This window comes from Eleutherodactylus coqui, chromosome 5, assembly GCF_035609145.1.
Source record: "Eleutherodactylus coqui strain aEleCoq1 chromosome 5, aEleCoq1.hap1, whole genome shotgun sequence".
Taxonomy (NCBI): Eukaryota; Metazoa; Chordata; class Amphibia; order Anura; family Eleutherodactylidae; genus Eleutherodactylus; species Eleutherodactylus coqui.
The window spans coordinates 53,088,804-53,114,816 of NC_089841.1; the positions used below are offsets into that span (position 1 = coordinate 53,088,804).

General features: G+C 45.5%; 1 protein-coding gene across 5 annotated transcripts in view; it reads left to right on the plus strand.

Annotated features, from left to right (window-relative positions):
• The first annotated feature begins 8,949 nt into the window (after positions 1-8,949).
• CCDC68 (coiled-coil domain containing 68) overlaps positions 8,950-26,013 on the plus strand; it is a 42,229-nt gene continuing 25,165 nt past the window's right edge. The window contains exons 1-3 of one of the 5 annotated variants that reach the window (XM_066602513.1): positions 8,950-9,325; positions 18,008-18,153; positions 21,930-22,004. In XM_066602513.1, the coding sequence (XP_066458610.1) occupies positions 9,283-9,325; positions 18,008-18,153; positions 21,930-22,004 (264 nt within the window). In that variant the 5' untranslated portion in view covers positions 8,950-9,282. Of the gene's footprint in view, positions 9,326-9,529; positions 9,616-11,165; positions 11,228-16,296; positions 16,318-18,007; positions 18,154-21,929; positions 22,005-26,013 lie in introns of those variants that run through there. The other 4 variants (XM_066602515.1, XM_066602514.1, XM_066602516.1 and 1 more) reach the window with 4 other exon arrangements.

Genomic DNA, 26,013 nt, shown 5'->3' on the forward strand with positions numbered 1-26,013 from the left:
TTACTGGTGACCACACCCTGGATCCTGCAGAGCTCTCACACACCCAACCTTCTCCAGAGATGCACTCACTATTCTGCTGGTGGAGTCACTGTGTACATACATTACTTATCCCATACTGATCCTGAGTTACATCCTGTATTATACTCCAGAGCTGCACTCACTATTCTGCTGGTGGAGTCACTGTGTACATGCATTACTCATCCTATACTGATCCTGAGTTACATCCTGTATTATACTCCAGAGCTGCACTCACTATTCTGCTGGTGGTGTCACTGTGTACATACATTACTTATCCTGTACTGCTCCTGAGTTACATCCTGTATTATGCTCCAGAGCTGCACTCACTATTCTGCTGGTGGAGTCACTGTGTACACACATTACTTATCTTGTACTGATCCTGAGTTACATCCTGTATTATACTCCAGAGCTGCACTCACTATTCTGCTGGTGGAGTCACTGTATACATACATTACTTATCCTGTACTGATCCTGAGTTACATCCTGTATTATACTCCAGAGCTGCACTCACTATTCTGCTGGTGGAGTCACTGTGTACATACATTACTTATCCTGTACTGATCCTGAGTTACATCCTGTAGATCTTTTATTATAAAAGTAAAAAACACAACAAAGACAAACTGTAACAATAAGAATAACCATATAAAGTAATATAAGGCCCTTCTCCCACAGTCCGTGATCCATAAACAAAGTAAATGTCCATATCCGGGTTTCCCCCCGCCGTACACACCCACACACATACACACTCTACATATAAAACACAATATACAACTATAAACACAATATACAAGTATATACCTAAAATATAAAACTAAGGAAACTATAACTACATGAAACCTTGTAAGCTATAACTCCAGGTCCAGCCGTACCGCACTGTACCCACACAACACAAATGTAAGCAATAACAAACACAACATACAAAGTAAAAACAAAAAAAGCCCCCGCGCTCGTGGACTCCAGGAATTCAGGAAAGGACACAGCGGTCCGTATGGTATAATTAAAGTTTATTGCCAATATTAACTGCAACGCGTTTCGGTGATGTTAATCACCCTTTTCAAGCATAACATTTATACATCCTAATTATACATTTATATAAAATCCTTAACTCACATTGTCTCGCAGACGCCGCTGGCCGGGGCCATCTTGGAATCACGTGTGAGCACACGTCGTCATCACATCACGTGCTAAGCACGTCATTCTTAAGGTCATGTGATTCGTCTCATTACAACTATATGTTGTTCATTCATAAAAAAGTTTTTACTACACGCTATTCTAATCTATCTATTATTTCACACTGTACTCATTTTCAACATAGTTCTTATCAGATGTCCTGCCTTTTTTCTTTTTCACATAAAAACGGCTTAATTCTCAATACATTTTTCAAACCTGCTCACAGAGCGCACTTCAAGGTCTTACAAGCGGCGCTCAAGTGTGAGGGGTCGCCGCACCTGCGGCAGAGCTTCGGCTGCCTCTGGTAAAAGGCCAAGATGCGATCCCTGCCGAGGAAGGCTGCAGATGGTATGTGAGCCACTAAGTTTCCTGAACGCTTCAGCTTGACCATAAACGTCCAGGCCCCAGACCATATGCCGTGCTCATCCCAGTTCTTTTTGGGCATCTCCGTCGCTTCTCCGTACCTACTGAGCCACGTCATGATGTCAAAGCAAGAAAGTGACTCGTTACAAGTCAAAACGGTCACCTTCTTGATACCGTTCTGGTGAGACACCACCTGGATGGCAAAGTCTCGCCAGCCGGGCTCATTTTTCACCAGCTCGTAATTCCCCCAGAAGATTTCCAGGCCCTCTGGGCAAACGAAACTGATGTCAAACTCAGACGTGCCTGACCACCCAATTTTGCATGGGGTAATCTCCCCGGCCAAATTTGATGCCAAGAACTTTAGCCGAGTCCTGGGGCACTGAAAGGGTGTCCAGGAGACCAAATGTAGGATCTCCCCTTCCTAACCAAAGACTTTCGCACGTATCCCAGTTGATGCCGGACCCGGATGCTTCCGAGTAGCGATCCACCTCTACTATCACGTACTCTGCCTCCCCCCTCGAGGACACAAAGACGGTGACGTCATCAGCGTACGCTGCCACCCTGAGGGTGGCTTCTGGCACCGCCCGATCCATCCCGACCCCTGCCATAGGCCCACCATCAATCCTCCTAAGGAAAGGATCAATGGCAAACACGTACAGCAAGGGGCTCAGAGGACAACCCTGACGGACGCCAGACCCAACCTCAAATGGGTGGCCGACCCAACCGTTCACTAGCGGGAAAGTCTCAGCCCCCGCGTACAATGTCCTGAGCCAATTGACAAACCCCACTGGCAGGCCATATCTCAGAAGAACAGACCAGAGGTACTCATGATTAACCCGATCAAACGCTTTGGCCTGATCCAAGGACAGCAGGTACCCCTCCCAGTGACCAGCCCTAACCTGCTCCACTGCCTCCCGGACACCTAGAACAGCACTAAAGGTGCTACAGCCTGGAACAGAGCAATGCTGGGCACCCGAGAGGAGCCGGGGTGCAAACTTGACCAGCCAATTAAACAGCACTTTTGCCAGAATCTTCCTGTCTGTATTGAGAAGCGCTATGGGATGCCAGTTCTCAATACGGCTCGAGTCTTTACCCTTTGACAGAAGGATCAAAGCCGACCTCCTCATTGACTTTGGGAGAGTGTCCGAGGAAAGACACTCATTGAAAACCTCCGTCAAGAGGGGACTCAAGAGGTCCTTGAAGGTCTTATAATACTCGGATGTTAAGCCATCCGGTCCTGGCGATTTTTTGAGTGCAAGCCCATCAATCGCCAGTTTAACTTCCTCTATGTTGATCTCCTCTGTCAAAACATTAAGGGAGATGTCATCCCCTGGCTCAGGAACAGCTTCAGCCAGGAAAGCCGACATCACATCTCGATCTAGATCCCTCTTTCTCAAAAGGTGCGAGTAGAAGGATCTGACGACTTCCAGAATCCCTGATCTGAACCTGTTCAGAGATCCCGTACCATCGACCAGTCCAGTGACAACTTTACGATTCACTGACATCTTGCAGGTGAGGTGAGTGGTACTTCCCGAAGTCCCTCTCAAAAACCAAAGATGCGTGCCTATTATACTGGCACCCTTTGAGCAAAGACTTCACTCTGGAGATCTCCTCGCGGCTACCTCCAGTCGAGACGAGATGTTCGAGTTTCCTCCTCAGGCCCTGATAAAGACGGTACTTACTCAGGCTCCTGAGGCTAGAGAGCTGGCGGAAGAATCTCGCCGCCCTGATCTTGAACATCTCCCACCACTCTGACTTACTGCTACAAAGATCCAGTAATGGTACCTGGCTCTGCAGAAACTCCTCAAAGGACTGTCTTATCTCTGCTTCCTCCAGGAGTGATGAATTCAGCCTCCATAAGCCTCTACCCATCCGGGGGGTCTCTGCAACATTCAGGGAAAACAAAATAAGACAGTGGTCGGAGAACTCCACCTCAACAACAGATACTGGTGAAGAGATGGCTTCCTCCTTCAAATAAAACCTATCTATTCTAGACCTGCACTCGCCTCTATAATAGGTGAAACCCGCGTGGCCTGGGGTGTGCCGGATGTGGACATCCACCAGGTGAGCTTCGCTAGCTATGCTATTAAGCGCAACGCTATCATAAGTCAGCTTGCCTAGGGAGCCTCCCCTGTCACAGGTCCTCGTGACTGCGTTAAAGTCACCCCCAAAGATCACCTGCCGACTGGTAAAAAGGTATGGCTTGATCCTCATAAAGAGATCCTTGCGGTCCCGCTTGGTTTGGGGACCATAGATGTTGATTAGCCGAAGCTCTTGTCCCTTCATGAGAACATCCAGGATCAGGCACCTCCCTATTTCTAACTCGATAACCCGTCGGCATTCAACCGCTGTGGTACAAAAGTACCGCCACTCCGCTATATGGCTCGGCCACAAGAGACCAGTAAGATGGACCAGACCTCCATTCCCTCCTTGCCTTATGCACAGCTGCTAAATTTGGCAGCCTGATCTCTTGCAAAAACAAAATGTCGGCTTCAACGCGGCCGAGAAAATCAAAGGCCTCGAATCTAGCCATATCAGATTTAATGCTGGCAACATTAATGGATGCCAGCGTCAACGGAGCGGGTGCCGCCATCATTGGTGATTGAGTTAGATGGCTTTCTTCTTCCCACCCCCCTTCTCATCCGGGTCTGAGGATGACCCCTTGCCACGTTTCTTGGACACTGAAAGGTCCATGGCAAGGGGCTCCTCAACCTCGTCCTCCTTGCCACTGGGCTCTGGGCCAGCCCTCCCCCTGGAGGTCACCAAACCCCCACAAGAGGAAGGCTCAGCACCCCCTGTAGGCCCCACACTTGTCCTAGGCACCTATCCCTCTGCCTCCTCTGAGGACGAGAGAGCTTGGTACCTGTTGGAGAGCCCAACAAGAGGAGAGTTTGGATTGCCTTCCTGCACCTGGCCCGTTGCAGGGGAAGATTTCCCTTCCCTTTTTTTCATTTTCTTGGAGCCCTGCTTGCGCTTTTTCTTTTGCCACTCATCCTTGCCCTCACCCACACTTTCATAGTGGGAAGAATCTGAATAAGTGGCAGCCTCCTCCCTTTGGATCCTCCTGACCTCCTCATCCAGCTCTCTGTCCCCTGGAGTCTCAGCCACATGATTTGCGTCCGGAGCAGGGGCCAGCATTGACCCACCTGCCACCTGGGTTTCCACCAGCTCCCTGCCCCTTCCCCGCTTATCTTGGCCCCTTAGCTTGGCTGCCCCAGCATGTTTGTTCTTCCTTGGCTCCTGGGCTCCATCGCCTCTGCTGGTCCCCTCCCCTGCAGAAGCAACCTCACGGCTCTCCTCCGCTGGGGCCATGACCGCATTGGCGAAAGAGCGCAGACAGCGACTGAATGGGTGACCGAGGTCACCACACAGGTGACACCTAATCTCTGCACAAGATGCCGCAAGATGACCTACCTCGCCACACAGAGCGCACTTGATGACATTACAGGCTGCACTCAAATGTGTGGGGTCGCCGCACTTGTGACAGAGCTTCGGCTGCCCCTGGTAGAAGGCCAAGATACGATCCCTGCCAAGGAACGCCGCGGATGGTATGTGGGCCACCGAATTCCCTGAACGCTTAAGTTTTACCATAAACGTCCAGGCTCCGGACCAGATGCCGTGTTCGTCCCGGTTCTTATTGGGCATATCCACCACCTCTCCGTACCGACTTAGCCAAGTCATGATATCGTAACAAGAGAGGGACTCGTTACGAGTCAAAACGGTCACTCTCTTGACTCCAGTCTGGCGGGTTACCACTTGTGCAGCGAAACCGCACCAGCCGGGCTCGTCCTTCATCAATTCGTAGTTCCCCCAAAAGAGCTCGAGGCCCTCTGGGCGAACAAAGCTGATGTCGAACTCAGACGTGCCGTAAGGTTGGATCAGGGCATAGATGTCATTTGCCCTGAAACCCATCTTCAGCAGAAGCTCCACCACCTTACTCCTGGATGGTCACGCGTCATTGCCTCTCTACTAAAGACGAGCCGCATTCCTATGGCCAATGTCCTGCCCGGTTGTCAGCAGGGACCAGACGGTCTCCCCCCTTTGTTCTCAGAAGGCACCAAGACCATGTCTCTCCACCCAGAGAGACAAATCCACAACTCTGCCCCCTACATTCATGGAGCTCTCCCCCCTCCTCAAGGCCTCCAGGAGGCGCCGTTGCAAAATGCCGTCCCCAGAGCCCAAAGACAAGGAGGACGCATCCCCCCTCCCTCCAGCGGCGACACTGGCATAACTTCTACCAGATGTTGTCGCCACTGGAGGGGCGACTGGATCCTGACTCACCCCCTGACTACCCTCCGAAGCCCCAACCACCCGTACACAAGATGACATACTAACCAGGGAATCGGGGACACCTGGAGTTCCCAGGGTCCCCACAGAAGCAGGGGCAGCAGGGACAGGGGCAACAGGGGTACCAACAGCCGCATTCATTATCACACTCTCATCTGCCTTAGCTGCTGGACCAGGACCCATTTTACCTTTATCCTTATTTTTCCCTTTCTGACCAGAGGGCAAGTCCATGGCACCTCCAGTGGGTGGCTGAAGATGCACGCCAGCAGCTTCCGTGTCTGGCCCTTCAACACTTCTTTTGGTTTTGGTGGCTGTAGCTCCGCCCACCTTGGCCACTCTGGAAGTTGTAGTTCCTCCAACTTTACTTCGCACAACAGGTTTACCATGGGTGGGAGGATCGGCAGACCCAGCCACCACCCACTGCGCCCCCTCTGCACCTGAAAGACGTTTTAGGGACACAGGGGGGACAGCTAAGCCACCACAGGTGGGACCTGGTGCCGGATCACGCCTCCCTCCCACTGGGACGTGACCGACAGCACCAGCACCTCTGGACTGGCTGCGACCCTTCGCTTTCCCAACACTCTTTTCCACCTCCTTTACTCCTCCATTCCCACTACTAGCACAAGCGGGCTTGGAGTTTTGGGCCGCATTAACCCTTTCTTCCCCAGTCCCCTGCACCGGACCCACCACAGAGCCCGGGACTAGGAGCTCAGGGTTACCACCCTGGTCTGACTTTGCAGCCAAACCAGAGTGCTTGGTGACATAAACAAACTTTTCTTGAATATATCTTTTTTCCTTTTTCCTCCTCTTCTTGCTTGAGGTTTCTGGGGGCAAATCCTTTCCAAAGTAGCAGGACTGCAGCCTCTCTGGGGACTCTTGCAGCTGTATCTGCCGCATTATCAGCGCCCCCTCTCCACTGCTGCTGCAACTGTCATCAGAGTCCTCCAGGTCAGACTCGCCCGACGTGGGGGGCAGGCTCACCTGTTCAGCTGGGATGCTGGGCCCAGTAGTCTCACATGGCAGTGATGATTGCTGCTCACGAGAGCACCCAGCTCGCCCATCCTCAGCACTGTCTGATTCTCCCGAGCTGCTGCTTGAGCGCCTGGCAGAGCGCTCTTTAATGCCACCGCTGCTCACAGACGCCATTTTGCTGAACCTTTCATCGTTCAAGAGCATCTCTTTGAAAGGCCCACTTGCTTCCAGGATCCTTTCCCTTTCTTCCTCATAGAACTCAATAGCCTCCTCACAGGCTTCAATCTGCCGCGATATGGCCAATCTCCTGGTGCGGGATTTTGCCCACTCTGCATCATAGCGGGCAGCGTGCAGCTCCTGCCTATATTTGTTAAGCTGCCTCCCGACATGCCCATAGTCCCTCATATATTTGGCAATACGGGTTGCCACATCCGTTACAGACTCGCCCTCCTTGCGATCAGCCCAACTTGCCTGCAAACGTTGTTTTGCCGCATGATCCTCCTCTTTCTTCCTCTGGCTGCAAGTCCTCTTGGGCTCCTCCAGGGGAGTCAGGGTGACATTGCTGCCACTCTGACCAGATGTTCTCCCCTCCTGGGGTGCAGTCCTCCCTCCCCCCGACCGAAGCCGGAGGGAGGAGGTCCGGGACTCCATGGCTGGAGCAAGCCCAGCACCTGTAGCCTTTGCTGGGTAGGTTTTTCTCCAACTGGTGACCACACCCTGGATCCAGCAGAGCTCTCACACACCCAACCTTCTCTAGAGATGCACTCACTATTCTGCTGGTGGAGTCACTGTGTACATACATTACTTATCCTGTACTGATCCTGAGTTATATCCTATATTATACTCCAGAGCTGCACTCACTATTTAGCTGGCTTCAGAGCTAAAAATGTACCAGCATTCCTTGCTGATTCAATATCTGCATATGGTTCACTCTGTTGAGTTACATTCTAGTAGTTTCATCGTACGCCCGACACCTGACAGTAATCTGATGTAAAAAGAGATACAAGTAGGAACCTTTTTCTAAAGCTGCATTCCCACAAACATATATCGGCTAGTTTTTCACGCCAAGCTGATAAGCGTCGTCCTCATCTGCAGGGGGGGGGGGGGGGGGTGGACGAGCCAGGAGCAGGAACTGAGCTCTTGCCCCCTCTCTGCCTCCTCTCTGCCCCTCTGCACTGTTTGCAATAAAAGGAGGTGGGACGGGGGCTGGGCTAAGTTGCGAGAATTAGCCCCGCCCCTGTCCCGCTTCTCCCCATTGCAAATAGTGCAGAGGGGCGGAGAGGAGGCAGAGAGGGGGAGGGAGCTCAGTTCCTGCTCCTGGCTCTTCCATCCTCCCCCCCTACAGATGAGGACGACGTATATCGGCTCGGCGTGAAAACCGAGCCAATATACGTTCGTGGGAATGCAGCCTTACACTGAGGCTTCTCTCACACACACGTTCAGTTAAAAAGACACTCGGAACTGCAGCATTTTACCGCGATTTTGAATAACGTTTTTGAACACATTGTACAGCGTTTTACAGCGCTTTTTACCGCACGCCATCATTGTGATGGGTGATGAAATGCCATAAAAACAACAAACATGGAACAGACGGTGCTCGAAAATCAAGCGCAGGTCTTAGAACCCCCACGCAAAGGGAGAGTTGTACCATGGTAAGCACGGCGCTCGGGACGCAGTGCTAATCGCGGTAAAAAGAGGTGTGTGAGAGTGGCCTTAGGGCTCTCTCACATGAGTCTTTCTTGGCAGCGCAGCCCGTTCAGGAGCACTATAGTGCCAAAAAGTTTCCTGCCGCCCATCTAAGTGTTTTGCAAAGTTTCCTATTCATATTTCTTTTTGCTCAGGAGATATTCCGGGTGGCCCTGACTTTTGAATCACCTGGTCTAATAAATACATAAACAACAAATATAATTAGAGACTGGATGACAATGTAATCAATGACGACCGCAAGACGGAAGCTTCACACAGAAACCTACTATCTTATTAACACAATAATTATCACACGATAATTTGTTGCTGTTAGTTACTGGATGTATCGCCGCCGCAGCTACCGCCGCCGCATCAGATACGGTGTCATCAGAAAACCTGCTCTGCCATCCATACAATCCTCCAGGCCACACCTGTGGGACTGGGCTATGCATGGAAATCAGAGGAACGTGTTGTATCAGGGATGATGTCACCCGCTCCTGGGAACGTCTCCTTCATGTCCACACATCCGAGAACGACAAAAATTCACAGTCTTGGATAAGACTTAGCGAAAAGGAACCTGAAACGTGATCCCATCCTCCCGGGGCGACACCTGCGGGAGCTGAACTCTGTCTTCTCACCTGGGAGTGGCCGATTCAGATACCTGCTGCAAAGAGTTAAAAGGAACAGGAGTAGTGAGAGTCATATTTTTTAACCCTCGCAAGGACCAACTTTTTACCAGATGCATTAGGACGCACTACCTACTATGACACGGCGCTACGACCAGATATGGTGCAGCTAGACCCAGTGACTACGGAGCCCTGCACTACAGGTATGGCTCACCAGCTCTGGCAGCACTACAAGTTCCAGAATGCTTTATTTGTATCTTGGATTCAATGATTCTTAGTGTAGAATGGCTTAACTGTACCGCAGGCTTTCAAGGAACAAGTCCTCTGAAAGGGTTAACAAACAAAAAATGAGCATATAATGAGACTTTGTAAAACTGTCAGCAGTAAAGGTGAGTGTGCGTCACTAGGGGGCGTAACTGCCCGGCAATCCCAGGTCATGGATCTGATGGATGATCATCTATTAGGGGACTAAATGCGGGATGCTCCTGGTAAGGTAAGCGGAGAAAGGGGTAAGCGGGATTGTTCATTAAAGGGCCGGTAATCCTAAAGTCACATGGTAGCGTTAGAAGAGGAGCTGCTGATATCTGTTATCTGGAGGGTCACAGGACTGGACATATATGAGATAAAGCAGTGATCACTAGGATTTCTTTGGACTTGCTATCAATCATCTCATTGAAAAATACTATGCTGGCTGATAACAGGGAACAATAAACAGTTATAAGACAAGCTCTCTTTATATAGGGGTATATACAGAGTGTAGTGAAAAAGCTGGATCCAGCATTATATCTGCATACTGGTTTCCTATAGTGAAATAACAATAGTGTATGGATCAATGGTATGGAGCTTGGCCCCTAGGGGCCCCAGAACATGGATTTCAATTCTGTATTGTGCTCTCTGTAAGAGGAGAGAGTAAAATTCAATTACAAAGTTGAAGAGAAGCATGTAACGAGCAGAAATCCGCTTTCCGCGTCCCATGGCACCGCTGTATGACTGAAGTAAGGGAAAGCATATTGGAAGTGGCTACTCCTGCTACGAATAGGGGCCGGTCATCCATGAAGTCATCGGCAGGAGATTCAGGTACCGATCCGTGTTGAGAGTCCCTGGAATGAACATAGGTCCGATGAGGGCTCCATGCATGTATCATAGCAGAAAGAGACTACTTTGAGGACGCTTTCCTTCCTTCAGTCATAGCGGCGGTCCCACAGGACTTGGAGAGACGTGGAAAGCGGATTTCTGCTCCTCACATGCTGCTCATCAACTTTTCAATAGTTTTACTCTCTCTCTCTTTTACAGGGGCCACAATATAAAATTGAAATCCATGTTCCGGGGCCCCCAGAAGCCCATGCTCCATACCATTGTGTAGCGCATCCATGACTTCCTATTCAAGTACACTATTGTTATTTCCGTAGAAGAAACCAGTACTGAGATGTAGCGCCAGATTCGGCTTTTTGACTATACCCTTTATAAGATATTGGGGGCTACACCAGGATAATAAATGTCTAATGGATGGGGGTCCCACCGCTGCAATGCCCATCAATCATATGGATAGTAGTCCCCTGCTTTGCTTGTTGGAGATAGCAAGGGCTGTACTCCGGTCGTCCCATAGAGATGAATGGAGCAGCATCTCGTATGCCGACCCATGCAAGAAGGAGAAGTGAGGAGGAAAGACGGGCACCAGACCCCCATTCTGATTGATGGGGATCCTAGTGATCAGGAACCAATAATCTCAATACATTGGGATGGTGAGCACAGTAATGTGCTATAGGGGCTGTAGATTTCCTTAGCGTCCATTAGGTTAAACCCTCATGGGCATCTTATTGAGAGTCATGCATGTATTTCACAAGAACTTAGGATTTTCTGCATCATTGTTCTTGTTGAGGAACTAAAAGTTCCAGCCTAGCATGTTGCTATTTGTGCTTAGCATGATCCATAGTCTATTATACCTGAGCTCTGGCCCTCCCATTCCAGCGCTCACTGCTAAATGTCACAGAGGTGATAAGAGGATCTGTACAAATGTCACCTGTTACTTCCTGAAATTGTGCAAGAAGTCAATATATAATATGGTGTGTGCAGCGCAGCAGAGAGGCACTCCGCCGCACCTCCCTGTAAGTACAGTATGAGTAACACAATTTGCTACTCACCTTTAAATGAACTGCTTGGGCCAATCGGTGCTAATCAATTACATCAACCATTGCAGTGATGTAGTACAGTAATCCCCCCCCCCCCCCCCCCAGCTTTCTATGAACCCAGCGTGGTAACTGCTTTGTTATACAGGATGAGGTGCGTGTGTTGTGGGCATAATACACATTCTAAAATGTGCAGTATACATCCATGTGCAACTGGTCTTGCATTCGTCCTTTCTAATTATTTATATGTGCAAGTGTCAGTCTTAACTGCAGAGCTTCCATTCTATTTATAGACAATCAGGGTGAGCAATACTAAAAGTTCTTCTTAGCTGGAAAGGATGAATACTTGCAAAGAAAAATTATCTATCTATCTATCTCTCTATCTCATATCTATCTATCTATCTAATATCTATCTATCTCATATCTATCTATCTATCTATCCATCTCATATCTCTATCTATCTATCTATCTCATATCTATCTATCTCATATATATCTATCTATCTTATATCTATCTATCTATCTATCATCTATCTATCTATCTATCTATCCATCTCATATCTATCTATCTATCCATCGTATATCTATCTATCTCCTATCTATCTATCTATCCATCTCATATCTATCTATCTATCATCTATCTATCTCCTATCTATCTATCTATCTATCTATCTCATATCTATCTATCTTATATCTATCTATCTCCTATCTATCTATCTATCTATCTATCTATCTATCTATCTCATATCTATCTATCATATCTATCTATCTGTCTATCTAATATCTATCATCTATCTATCTGTCTATCTCATATCTATTTATCTACCTATTTATCTATCTATCTCATATCTATCTATCTTATATATATTTATCTATCTATCTAGCTATCTCATATCTATCTATCATATCTATCTGTCTATCTCATATCTATCTATCTATCTATCTATCTATCTGTCTATCTCTATCTATCTCATATCTATCTATCTATCTATCTCATATCTATCTATCCATCTATCTATCTGTCTATCTCATATCTATCTATCTATCTATCTCATATCTATCTGTCTATCTCATATCTATCTATCATATCTATCTGTCTCTATCGATCTCATATCTATCTATCTCATATCTATCTATCTATCTATCTATCTCATATCTATCTATCTATCTCATATCTATCTATCTTATATCTATCTGTCTATCTCATATCTATCTATCTGTCTATCTCATATCTATCTATCTCTATCTATCTCATATCTATCTATCTATCTATCTCATATCTATCTATCTACCTATCTCATATCTATCTATCCATCTATCTATCTGTCTATCTCATATCTATCTATCTATCTCATATCTATCTGTCTATCTCATATCTATATATCTGTCTATCTCATATCTATCTATCATATCTATCTGTCTCTCTCATATCTATCTGTCTCTATCGATCTCATATCTATCTATCTAATATCTGTCTATCTATCTCATATCTATCTATCTATCTCATATCTATCTATCTATCTATCTATCTATCTATCTATCTATCTATCTATCTATCTATCAATATATGAGTTCTCTAGTCACCAGATATTGCCATTTTTAGTCTTTAACCCCTTATCTGGGTTACAATAACAACTTTTTTATATCGTAATGGAAAAATAGAGGTATAGCCAATAAAAATCCTGCCCCGGGCTCCTTTAAGGCTTAGCCCCAGCCAACAATTAGACATTGTTTTACTGATTGTAAATGTAGCAGCATATTTGCATAGAGGTTTTTGTGTCCCAACATGACCACACATGCTTGGCCCTGTCTGATAAGAGAACCTAATGTGTGTCCATCCCAAAAGCCTACAGATCTAAAGAGATACGGCACAACAGCTGCATTGCTTCATATTCATAGAGGCATCATCTGCATGCAGTGATCAGCCATGAACTTACTATTCAGCTCAGTGTAACCTTGAGTTATGACAAGCCTGTTCTATCAGGTTCCTTTGTGTACAATACAGTACATTGTAAATCACGTTTTATGACAAACCAGGAGTCACTGTCACCCGGTCACATTGTATGATTGTTTATAATGAGGAGTCAATGGGATGTAAATCAGATTCTGACCTCTAAGAAATGTAAGAGGATCATGTCAGTAAAGAATGTGCCAAAAACATGTTACCTGCATATTACCTTCATGCTACCTGCACATACATTATACAGGCTACAATCATGTACGAATGAGGACAATAGATAAAGGGGTTTTCTGGTTTTACATAAACAAAGTTTAAAAGGGTTGTACCAAGATCACAAGTTATCCACTATCCACAGGTTAGGTGACAACTAGCTGATCGGTGGGGTCTCCATCAATCTTGAGCACGGAGGTCCTATGTCCTGCTCTGCCTGTCACTGCAGGGCTCACTTCTCCACCCACAATGACATCTTAACCCTTTCCAATCCACTGTCTGATGTCTTCCTACATTCTGATTGAAGCTTGTACAGCTCCAATGTCAGAAGACGTCCCACAGGGTATTCTTACCATCTATTGCCAGCCACTCTACTGTCGGAACCTCTCTGGCGCACACACACTGGCTTTAGCCAGTAGATGGCACCGTTGTATATCAGCAAAAAGAGAAAGCCTTTTAGGAAACCCTGAATCCCAAATTGGATTGGAAAGGGTTAATAAATGGAGCGTGGCACAGTCGGTGCTCTATTCATTTCAATGGGACACAGGGAAATACCCGAGTGCTTGCCGCTCAGCTATCTTCACAGTCCCCCTGAAAGTGAATGGAGTGTCAGTACACTTGCGTGACTAGTGCTCCATTCAGTCTTCTCCTCCTGGGATGGTGTGGGTAAGGGGGAGAGGCGAACACACATTGAGGACAGGGACAACCAGACCCCCATTCTCTGCTTCAATGGGGATCTCAGCAGTGAAACCCCTATTGATCAACAACTTATCAACAATTGTAGTACAAGCCCTTTGACTTTTATATAAATGAAAAGTTCTACAACTTTCTAATACACAGTGCATAGCTAGTCCTGCTCTCAGCTGAGAAGTGGATACAAACTTATCCAGTGTAGACAATGCTCTGTGAGCTAAACACATCAGCAGCAGTTGTACAAATCTTTCTGATAGCTTGCTACATTGTATCAGTCTGGGCCCCGGCTTGTTGAGCCCACAGAACATTGTCTAGGTTGGATACAATTGTATCTACTTTTCAGCTGAGAGCAGGACTAAAGGTGAATTTAGACACGAAGATAATCACTCAGAAGATGGATTTTGAGCGATCATTTTTGCATAAACTACTACTTGGTACTAATGACTATTAGTGCCAATTAGTAGCTTATCAGCCGCTGGGAGCTGTATTCAGGGAACAGACCAACCGCTGTTCCCTGAATACATTCCCTTTGTTCTGCCATGGGGCTGATAGCTGTGACAATGTAATCAGCTGTTATCAGTGCTCTCTGGGCAGAACACAGCATGCGGTCCTTCTTATCAGCTGTTCTACTGAAAGATGGATTTCATGCCGAACGAAATTCATCGTTCGACAGAAAAGTGAAAGATGGGCATATTTACACCCAACAATTATCGCTCAAAAGATGGCTTTTGAGCGATAATCGTTGTGTCTAAATAGGCCTTAAGGCCGCTTTCACACTGACCGCTTCTTACCGCGATTAGCGCAGTATCCCAAGCACCATGCTAATCGCAGTACAACGCTCCCATTGATTTCAATGGGGCCTCACAGAACTGCGCTCCAATGCGGCATTGCTAATGCCACTATTTTCTTGCGCTGTCTGTTCTATTTTTCCGTGTTTTCGCATTTTTTAATGCACCTCATCACCCATCACAATGGTGGCATGCGTTAAAAAGCGCTGTCAAACACTGTGACATGCATTCAAAAATGCCTCTCAAAATCGTGGCAAAATGCTGCGATTCCGAGCGGCGTTTAACTGAACGCATGTGTGAGAGTGGCCTAACTATGTACAAAAATGTTATCAGGCCGGGCTGTTGAGCTCACAGAGCATTGTCTACACTGGATACAATTGTATCCACTTCACATCTGAGAGCAGGACTAGCTATGTACAATGTTACTACTCGATTAGTGTCAGCTAAGGGCTTATTCACAACTGGAATAGGACTTTCCATATGAATCTTGTCTGTATCATTTTTAGAGCAGAACGTATCATCACATGAATGAAGAATTGCCGCGATCGAGTCCCAATCTTTATTTGTGTATGTTCAGCCATTCACACAGGCGCTGGTGCGTATCGGCAAAAAAAATATGCAGAAGCGATGAAAACCATCCATCGCTGTAAAGTGCGCAGAATGACCAATAATGCTTAAATCGGGCAGCGTTGTACGCGGGGTAACTCCCTCCCCCTCCCATTTTTCCAGCTTCCATAGAAGTCTATAGGAGCTTCCTCTATGTTTCAGCAAAAGATAGGCCTTTTTTCTGCTGATGGGCCCGTTCACATTGGCGCGAGACATCCGCACGCCATCTTTGAACAGATGGGGCAGCCTACTCAGTGCCAGGTGTAATCGATCTTCTCCGTGGAATTGCACCATTCAGTACGCGATTTTGTGCAGATTGCGAGTTTTTTCATCCGACAAAAAAGAGGGCACAAAAACGCTCCACACGAGGGAACCCATTGAGACCAATGAGCTGTTTTGGATGTGGTTGCCTTTTTCCCTGCAGTGATGCAAGGCTATTTTCATATGAAAATGCCTGACATCCTTGGGGCTTTCATATGGATAACGAGAGTGGTATGAGGGCGGGATTCACGGCCCCATATCACGCTCAGCCGTGTGAAGCTAGCCTTAGTGGGATATTTTCATACGTCTCACACCTGAGACATTTTCTCAGCCCCCCCCCCCCCACCACTATATACATTCAGAGTATAATCTTATACAGGATTGGCGCACTCTAAAATATTTCCACGCTTTCCGCTGCAGTATCTAAGATTTCCAATGAATGGAGGGCATTGTGACAGTCGGTCTGCAGGACTGGATCATCTGCTGCTCGGCATGAAGTGTCTCCTAAGATTTCCCACTGCCTCAGGAGACACAAACACACCTGAGGCGCAGGTAGGAGGGCGCTTGCCTTAAAAAGACAGGAGTGTTTCACAATAAGTTCCTGCACCTCTCCTCACTAACAATAGCGGCTTTGTACCAGTTCCACCACTGCTGTATGGCATAACACTTATGTAGATCTTACCATATAAAGAGCAACAACTCCGTGCATCGTCCTTCTGTAAAACGTTTTTCCATGTAATTCTTAAAGGGAACTCGTCACCGACTATCAGCACCAAATCTAGAGATCAATGGGAGCGTGTGCACAGCGTCTGATGCACGGTCCGCACACTGGCTTTCGGGGCTGACAGCATGGGGACTGGGACGGGGGTAGAAATAAAAAATACCTCCCCTGGCTTCTGAGAACCTGCAATGTTACTTAGTTTATGGAGCTCATAGCCGGTAACCGGTTCCCTTTAACCCCTTGAGTGGCACGCCCGGAAAATTTCCGGGGACGAGCTCCACTGCTCATAGCAACATAGTCCGGAAGATTTCCGGGCTATGTATCACTATGGGAGCTGCAGAGCACAATGCCACAAGCTGTGACAGTGTGCTCTGCCTGCACAGACCCACAGAGAGCAGTGCAAGGGCTTTGATAAACCAGCAGAAGATATTGCCGACATGTCGGCAACCTCCTGCTTTGTTTACAGGTTGCCATAGAGACCATCGGCTTGTCAGAAGCAAGCCGATGGTCTCTGTGGCAGGGAGAGCTGGTTGTTAGCTGTCAGAGGACAGCTAGGTACTAGCTCTTACAGCAGAGATCAGAGAAAACCTCCGATCTCTGCTGTGTTAACCCTTTACATGCTGCAGTCTATGTGACTGCAGCATGTAAAGGGTTGTCACTGCAGCATGTAAAGGGCTGTCATCATCGGACCCCCGGAATGTGATCAGGGGTCCTGATGGGTCCCTGTGGAAGTCCCCTAAAGGGACAAAAAATAAAAAAATTTTAAAAAAATAAATAAAAAAAAAAGTAAAAAAATTATTAAAAAAATAAAAAAAACACTTGTCTCCCTTTACTTTGTAAAAAATCAAAAATTCAATCACACATGTGGTATCCTTGTGTGTCGTAATGACCCAGAGAAGGAAGTTAATACATTATTTAACCCCTTAATGACATGGCCCCTTTTTTTCTTTTTTCCCCATTTCTTTTTTTCCTCCCCCCTGTTTAAAAAATCACAACTTGTCCCGCAAAAAACAAGCCCTTATATGGCCATGTCAATGGAAAAATGAAAAAGTTATGGCTCTTGAGACGCAACTGCAAAACTAGTTGAAATTCAATGATTAGACCATTTTAAAAAACCTGCCCTGGTGGGCACGACAGGGTGGTAGAAAACCTGCCACTCAAGGGGTTAAAAGAGTTTTTCTGTTCTTTAGGCTCCTTCACGAGGGGCTATTTATGTGCAAAATACGCAGAGAATAGAACCTATTGATTTCAATGGGTTTGTTCACATTTCGTCATTTTGCGCGCACATTTCAGCCATGCAGAAAAAACGAAGCATGCTCTATTTTTCTGTTCATTTGTGCCCCGAAGGTCCCCATAGAAGTCAATGGGGGGTGCACCAATGCAATCTATGGTGAAACAACCTCCTTAAAACTCATGTTGACGCCATTTTTCACATGTTTTAATTGTTACTACATTATGGTTGTGTAATCTGTTCTTTTTATACCTATAAGCTTCTTTTTTTCCTTTTTTATCCTCGTTTAGGAAATGCCAGAAAAATGACAACAATTTCACCTTCAGAAAATGGATTCAAGAAAAAAGATGACCAAGAATCAATGGAAGATGAAATGTTTTACATGTACGGATCAACAGCAGCCCATATCAAAGAGGAGACCGAATATGTCCGAACGGTGAGTCTTTGCCGTGCTTCATAATCCCTATTATTTGATGTTTATTTGCATCACCAGGACCCATGTCAGGTGGTGGGGGGAGCACTCAATACTCTCAGAGCGGTCGATAGCCATAAGACCGCCCTGGTATGTGACATGGCCAAGGGAGAGAATTGATGGGACGCTCTCAGTACTAGGAGGAGGTCCAGTTCCTTCTGTCACACAGTGGTGATCTAGGCTCACAGTAAGGAAGTGGAGAGGGAGATAAGCTCTGCCCCCTCAGATAGCCATAAAACATTATAAAAGACAGGCACCATCTTGTTGTGATTTGTTGGGTGATCCGACACCAAATGAAGAGCAGTTGATGTTGTCAAGACCGTCATTAAAGCAGAGTGATGCTAGCTATACAGCCCATGCTGGAGAGAGGCTGGGGGCCCGGACAGCAACAGGGATCAGGTAGCCGGAGGCCTAAAAGATCAGAGCCAAGTGATGAAGACAACAGTAAACAGGCTCCTGTGCAGAGCATGATAGGAGAGGGAGTCTCCCTCTCTCCGCCATTCCCTTGAAATCAAGACAGCGGGGTCTTATAGAAGTCTGCGCAGAAGAAGGAAAAGCAAAGTGTGAGTGAGTCCTGGTGAGCCAAGATATGGTAAGTGTATTCCTGAATGGGTCATGACACGCGGTGGTTGGTGTGTGCAGGCTGATGTGGACATCGGGGGAAGACGGGGATACAAAAAAATAAGTTGCTTTGGGGTGAACTGAAACTAAAGCTGCTTTTACACAGAATGATTATCTCCTCCTCCATTCAGTCCGTGCAATAAGCGACGCTCGTTCCTATGTAAAAGCACAGGAATAATTATTGCTAGGACAACCTGTCGGGCATCTATTGCCCGACAGATTGTCCCATGTAAAAGCACCCTTAGTCAAGTGATGAATAACCATTCACATACCTACCAAATATTGTGGGTGGGCGCTGCTTAGAATCATAGAATAGTAGAGTTGGAAGGGACCTCCAGGGTCATCGGGTCCGACCCCCTGCTCAGTGCAAGATTTACTAAATCATCCCAGACAGATATTTGTCCAACCTTTGTTTAAACACTTCCTTTGAAGGAAAACTCACCACCTCCCGTGGTAACCTGTTCCACTCATCGATCACCCTCACTCTCTAATATCTAATTTGTGTCTCCTCCCTTTCAGTTTCATCCCATTGCTTCTGGTCTTTGCTTGTGCAAATGAGAATAGGGCTGATCCCTCTGCACTGTGACAGCCCTTCAGATATTTGTAGACCGCTATTATATTAGTATTATACTTGCACATAGATAAGGCATAGAAAGAGTGCCAGTCCCACCAATACTTGTGGTGCAATATATGTGGGGTGCATGACAGCACATCGGACTATATCATATGGGGAGTCATTTATAGGCTGTACGGCTATATGGTGCATCACCAGTATCAGTGGGGCACCCTTTGTATATCTCATCTATGTACCAATATAATACTAAGCAGTCCCCCCAATATGTGGTAGGTGTGTGAGTGGTCATTCATCCATATTTTGCACCTGTGTAATGTTCTTCTGTATAGCAATCTGCCTTTCTGCATTCTACTGGGAGGTGGTGTCTGTACCTGCCCTTGTGTATCTGTGTATCAGTATATCAATAAGTATGGCCGCTGGCAGTGATTTTTGACAATTGTGATTAATAGGATTTATTGCTAGAAGGACAATGGTTAAAGTTGCTATTTGCTTTGTTACAAAACAAATAGTGAAAAATGCAAATATTAAACTATTGTGCCTCCTATGGAGAGGAGCTGAGGTTTATTGTTATGTAACATTTACGCATTTAACCCTCCTGTGGAGTGCTGAACTGTAATTATTATTTTCTGTTAAGTAAAGCTTAATTTGCTGCATGAAACGGCCTCCGCCTCCATCTGTCACCAACACACTACGTCCCACCTGCAGCTTACAACAGACGCGAAGTCCTCATAAAGTCGCTGTTCTCCGCACCTATACATCTGTATTGCAATAAAACATATCCAGACACGTTCTGTGCAGTACGCATAGGCTTCTATTGTGTAGATGTTCACCAAAAGTGTGCTATATAGACAGGATTATCTAGTGCGCCCAATTTTTACATATATGAATATCTTGAGTTAAAAAGTTTCACTAATTTTCGCTTTTGCAATCTCTGTTCATTCATTTTTGAACCCCCTAATATACAGTTCACAATCTTCTGCTAGCTGTTGACTTTTTCATGCATTCCTCCCCATAATACAGGCCTGATGTGAAGTCTGTGTGTCCAGGATGCTGCTGCCATCACTAGCTCTCATATCAGCAAAACTTCATTCTTGGACTGCTTTATCCTACAGCCCCAGTGTGATGATCTCTCGTCTGTGAAGACATAAACACAGATGCTGCTTTTTGTGTGATCTCTGCCCCCTTCCCCTGCAGATTCTTGCATGGGTTCATGGATCTCTATACCTTTCCCGGGAGAATCTGACGAAGAAGGGGAGGGAACTAATACTGCTTCTGAGAATATTCTGACTTCCCCTGCAGAGTTCTAATGCCCAACTCACTCTAATACTGGGCACATGATCGGTGTAAGGCTGGGACATTCATCTGTTTTACTGATGCTTAAGAGTGACTAGAATATGCTGTTGTGCCACCAGTCTAATATATCCTGGTGCCTGTAACAATCTCTGATGAGGAAGGGAGAGAACAGAGAGAGAGAATAACATCAGCCTTGAGTGGACAACAGACAGGAGCAGTGTGCTGGCTGATCTATGTAAAAAGCCGCGGCAAAGCCAGCTATGTGAAGTAGTTGCACATGCTTTTCAACAACAAAAGGGTTGGCAATATTTGATAAAGAGTACTTAAAAACTGTTTTATAATGCATTTAAGAAGCAAATACATAATAAAAATGAAAGCAGTGAAAAGTTGTCCATAGCCTTTAAAGTGTAACTTTTCAGATGACGTTTCAAAATAATATGCCATGTGTGTACATGAGGAATTACACTATTTCTGGCAATTATATAACTTGTATCCTGCATTTCTCCCCATTTTTCCTTCTGCAGGCTCTATAATATCTGCAATTTCCAATTTTCTCAGAACTGGTGGGAGAAGCCTGGCTGCTGTGCTGTGTTCTATAGATTGTACAGAAAATTGTAGATTTTGCTATCTAATTGACTGTAACACACAGAGAGATGTATAATCATGTAGGACACTGTGTAGCAGTACTGAGCAAAGCAGATGTGAATAAATAACAGCAGATAATGCACCATTAGCTCCAGCAGGACATCTGTGTGTGAGGGTCTCTCCCTCTTCGTCCTCTGCCTCCCCTCTGCTCTCATAGACTGCAATGAGCATGTTGACTCATCGCTTTCTAAACTTTCATCTTCCTGTTCTCTGTACTGTCATCTCAGGTAACAAAGATAATATCCCTTTGCTGTCCATTGCAGGCAGTGGACAGCAAATTAGAAGAATGAGTGACCAGCACTTTAGATTGATTTTCAGCACAAAAATGTCATTTTAGGTAAATGACGTAAATGTCAGTTTTGCTGGTTATTACACTAGCTATCATATAAGAACAGGTTGTTTGAAAAGTTAATGTCCATTTAACCACTGCATGACTATGCTGAGGATTTCATACTCATGTTCGAAAAATAGAGCTTTAACCACTAGAAGGATATTTTGGTAAAGGATATATTATGAAATTACTCAGAACTGAATTTTGGTCATTTTTAGATTAAAGAAGGTAAAAAATGATCATTTGATATTTATAAAACTTTTGTTTCTTTTTTAGATCCGAGCGACTTTAGAAAAGATTCAGAGTCAATTATTTAGGGATGAATTGTACAGTAAAAACACACAAGAGAAGGTAAGTGATTGTTTTTAATCATTATAAGATATTTTGGTCAAGAAAATTAAATTTTTTTTTATACTTGTTTAATTCAGATTTAGCTTTTTACAGTAAGGGGAAAAAACATTAAGACAAGTTTAAAGTACAATATAGAAAATGTGAATTTTTAAAACATTACTCCATAAATCAATTGTAACTCCTTTAACTGCTTAAGGATGTGGCCTGGTTTGATACGTAAAGGGTCTGTCCCACTTCATTACCCTGGGCCTTGCCCTCTTCCCAGCGGAGACTAACAGGAGTTTACAGCGGGACATTTTAAACTTGATGTTCAGCTGCCCTCGAACTCCAAACAGCAGTGCATTCTTCTGTTGCTTATCAGCATTGTTTATCAGTGGAGAGTGAGGAATTCCCTGTAGTGGGGAGAGAAGGAATTCCTCTGCAGGGAAGAACGAGATACTCCCTGTAGCAAGGAGAGAGAGAGGGGTCGAGGCTAGAGGACTTCTTCGAGGGATTCCCCAAGAGTGGGGGAGAGGGTGAGGCTAGAGGGAACCGCTCTCTATCCCCACTCTCTCTCCTCGCTATGTGGAATCCCTGGGAGAACTCCTCTAGCCCCGCATTCTCTCTCTATGCCCACCCTCTCTCTCTCCTTGCAGTGGAGGAATTCCTCAGGGATCTGCTCTAGCACCGCTCTTTCTCTCTCCTTGCAATGGGGGAATCCCTCAGAGATCCTGTCTAGCTCCACTCTCTCACTCCCCACTATGGTGAAATCCCGAAGCCCTGAGGGTCTTTATCTCTCTTTCCTTCCGTAGCAGCAGCGCTTTTTTAAAGCAACATGCTGCTTCCTATCGTGTGAATGCACCGTTTTCTACCTCATTTAGCTTGGGATTTCTGCGAAGAAGATTGCCCATTCATGCGATTATTTGCGCAGTTAGCCATGAACCTCTTGCATGGCTAACTTGTGTGCGATTTGCACACCTGTGTGAACGAGCCCTAAAACTGAATGACGAATGAGAACTGCACGATTCTTGTTCACCATTCAGTCGTTGGCTCCTGTTTAAACTGAACGATTATCGGTTAGTTTCGCTTGTTTGAATGATTTTTAGAAGAATACTCGTTCAGTCGTAACACACCTTTACTCTCCTAGTCCTCGATCAGCTGTGTCTTCATGTGGTGACTTTCATGTGTAGCAATTACTGCATCCTGTCAGTGTTTGCTTTCTGCAATTATACTGGATTAGTGAAGCCAGATGAGCTGTAACAGTGTTGACATATAATGTGTGCTAAATGGGTGGATTTACCTGCTCTGCCTTCACCCTCATGGGTCCCGATAAACGTCACTTGATTATTTTATATACACAGAATCAAGTTTCTGTTGGACAGAAACCACTAAGGTGAACAGCACAGATACAACGTGTTGTTGCTCATCAGGCTGACCCGGTACTCTGCTCCTGGTACTCTGCTTCTGGTACTCTGCTCATGGTACTCTGCTCCTGCTACTCTGCTCCTGCTACTCTGCTCCTGGTACTCTGCTTCTGGTACTCTGCTCATGGTACTCCGCTCCTGGTACTCTGCTCCTGGTACTCTGCTCCTGGTACTCTGCTCCTGGTACTCTGCTCTTGGTACTCTGCTCCTGGTACTCTGCTCCTGGTACTCTGCTCCTGGTACTCTGCTCCTGGTACTCTGCTCCTGGTACTCTGCTCTTGGTACTCTGCTCCGGAGAGCTGTGGTTTTGGTATCTTGCACTGGGGAAAACCTGAAACACCTCTAGACAAATTACAATACATATAACCCCAAATTATCCAGATATCATTACTCTACAACCATGAGTGTTGCATGGGAGTTCCTTGGACCCACTAGACGTAAGGATCCTGAGCCCTCCAATTCCACCTGTACAGTTACAGTTGAAATCAAAAGTATCCCCCCCATAGCAAATTCGGTTCATTTTTCAAATTTACTAATTTTCAGTTGTTAGCAAAAAAAACAATTAAAATAGCTCCACACAACTAATTTAACAAGTGGTTTCTCCAAATTCATAACAAAATGCCACTTTTAATGACTACTATAGTCTCATAATTAATCACCCCATCATGATAAACGTCTTTAGTACTTAGGAGTACCCTTTGCTGTTATGACCTCCAGCAGACGTGATGTCTAAACAGACAGCAGCTTCTGACAACTTTTAGCCCCTTCCCCAAGTGCAGTGGTCTCCAGTTCACTAAGAGTCGGGTTTATGTGCTGCAACCTGCCTCCTGAATCTTGTGGCAGCCGGTGATGGCTTCCTCTTTCTGCCACGTCCAAGTAGTATCACAAGTGTTCCGGTAACTTTGGACTGCTTCCACCTGTGGCTCATGGAATATTCAGCACCTTTGCTATCTTTTTGTATCAGTTTCCTTGTTTGCGCGAGGCAATGATCTCTTCTTTTAACTTTTTGGACCCCAGTCTTGACTTTACATCAGGTGTGCTTGAGACAACATCTGATTTGCTAATGTGTGCTCTTATGAGGGATTCTATTCAGGGAGTTCAATAATTCTAAGACTGCAGTAGTCATTAAAAGTGACATTTTGTGATACATTTGGAGAAACCACTTCTTATATAAGTTCTGTTGAGCCAGTTAAATTGGTCTATTTTTTGCAAACAGCTGTGAGTTTTCAAATTTGGCAAATAACCCTAATTTGTAATGGGGGTTGTATAACTTAGATTGCAACTGTACTGTACGCCATATACAGTATCTGTAGTTGACCACTGTTTACTTGTTTGATAAGTCACTTTATATTCCATTCATAGAAATACTTATGATCCAAAAGGGTTTATTAACCCCTTCCCTCCCCATGACGTAAGGTACGTCATGGGAGCGGGGTACTTCCCACAAAATGACGTACCCTTACGTCATAGGGATAGCGCAAGATCACATATGATCTCGTGCTATCCCGCAGCGGGAGCCGGCTGTCAGTCACAGCCGACCTCCCGCTGCAACAGCGGCGGTGCATCGGAGATGCGCCCCCCGCTGTTAACCCCTTCCCTGCCGCGATCTACGTAGGTCGCGGCATGGGAGGGGTTCACAGAGGGAGCGCGCTCCCTCTGTGAAGTTGCCGGGCTCTCGCGATATAATCACAGAGAGCCCGGCCTGTTGCCATGGCAACAGGACGCCAGACACTGGCGTCCTGTGTTGCCAGTGCCTGAGATCGCTGTATAAGCGATAAGGCATGGCAGGACAGTAGCCCTGCCATGCCTTATTACAACAATCGTCAGGGCAGTGTTGTAAGTCCCTCAGATGGACTCACATTGTGTAAAAAAAAAGATTTAAAAAATGTAAACAAAAAAGTAAAAAAAAAACTTTTTTTATCTTTTTCTCATATTAGCATAAAAAAAGTAAAACCCCACGTATTTGGTATTGTTGCATCCGTAACGATGCGTACAATAAGCTGCACATGCTTTTGACAGTGCACAGAGAAAAACGTTTAAAAAACGCTAAAAAACTGAGGCGAAATACAAATTTTTAGCATTTTGACAACCTAAAAACGCAATAAAAGTTATTTAAAAAAGCCATATGTACCTCAAAATGGTACCAATAAATACTACAGCTCGTCTCACAAAAAATAAGCCCTCACAGAGCTCCGTAAATAAAAAATAAAAAAGTTACAGGACTTTGAATGCAGCGATTTAGAAAAAATTTTTTTCCAAAAAAAGGGTTTTTATTGCAGAAAAGTGGAAAAACCTCAAAAAAATGTAAGAATTTTGGTATTGTTGTAACCGTAACAACCCGCAGAAAAAATGGATTGTGTCATTTATGCTGCATGATTAACGCTGTAAAAAAAAAAAAAATCTATGGCAGAATTGATGCATTCTCTCAGTTATCATAAAAAATAAAATAAAAGTTTTACAATATAGTCAATGTACCCAAAAGTGGCACCGATAAAAACTACAGTTCACCACGCAAAAAACAAGCCCTTATACGGCCGTGTTGACGGAAAAATTAAAAAGTTATGACTTTTGATAAATGGGGAGAAAATCCGCCAAAACGTTGCGTC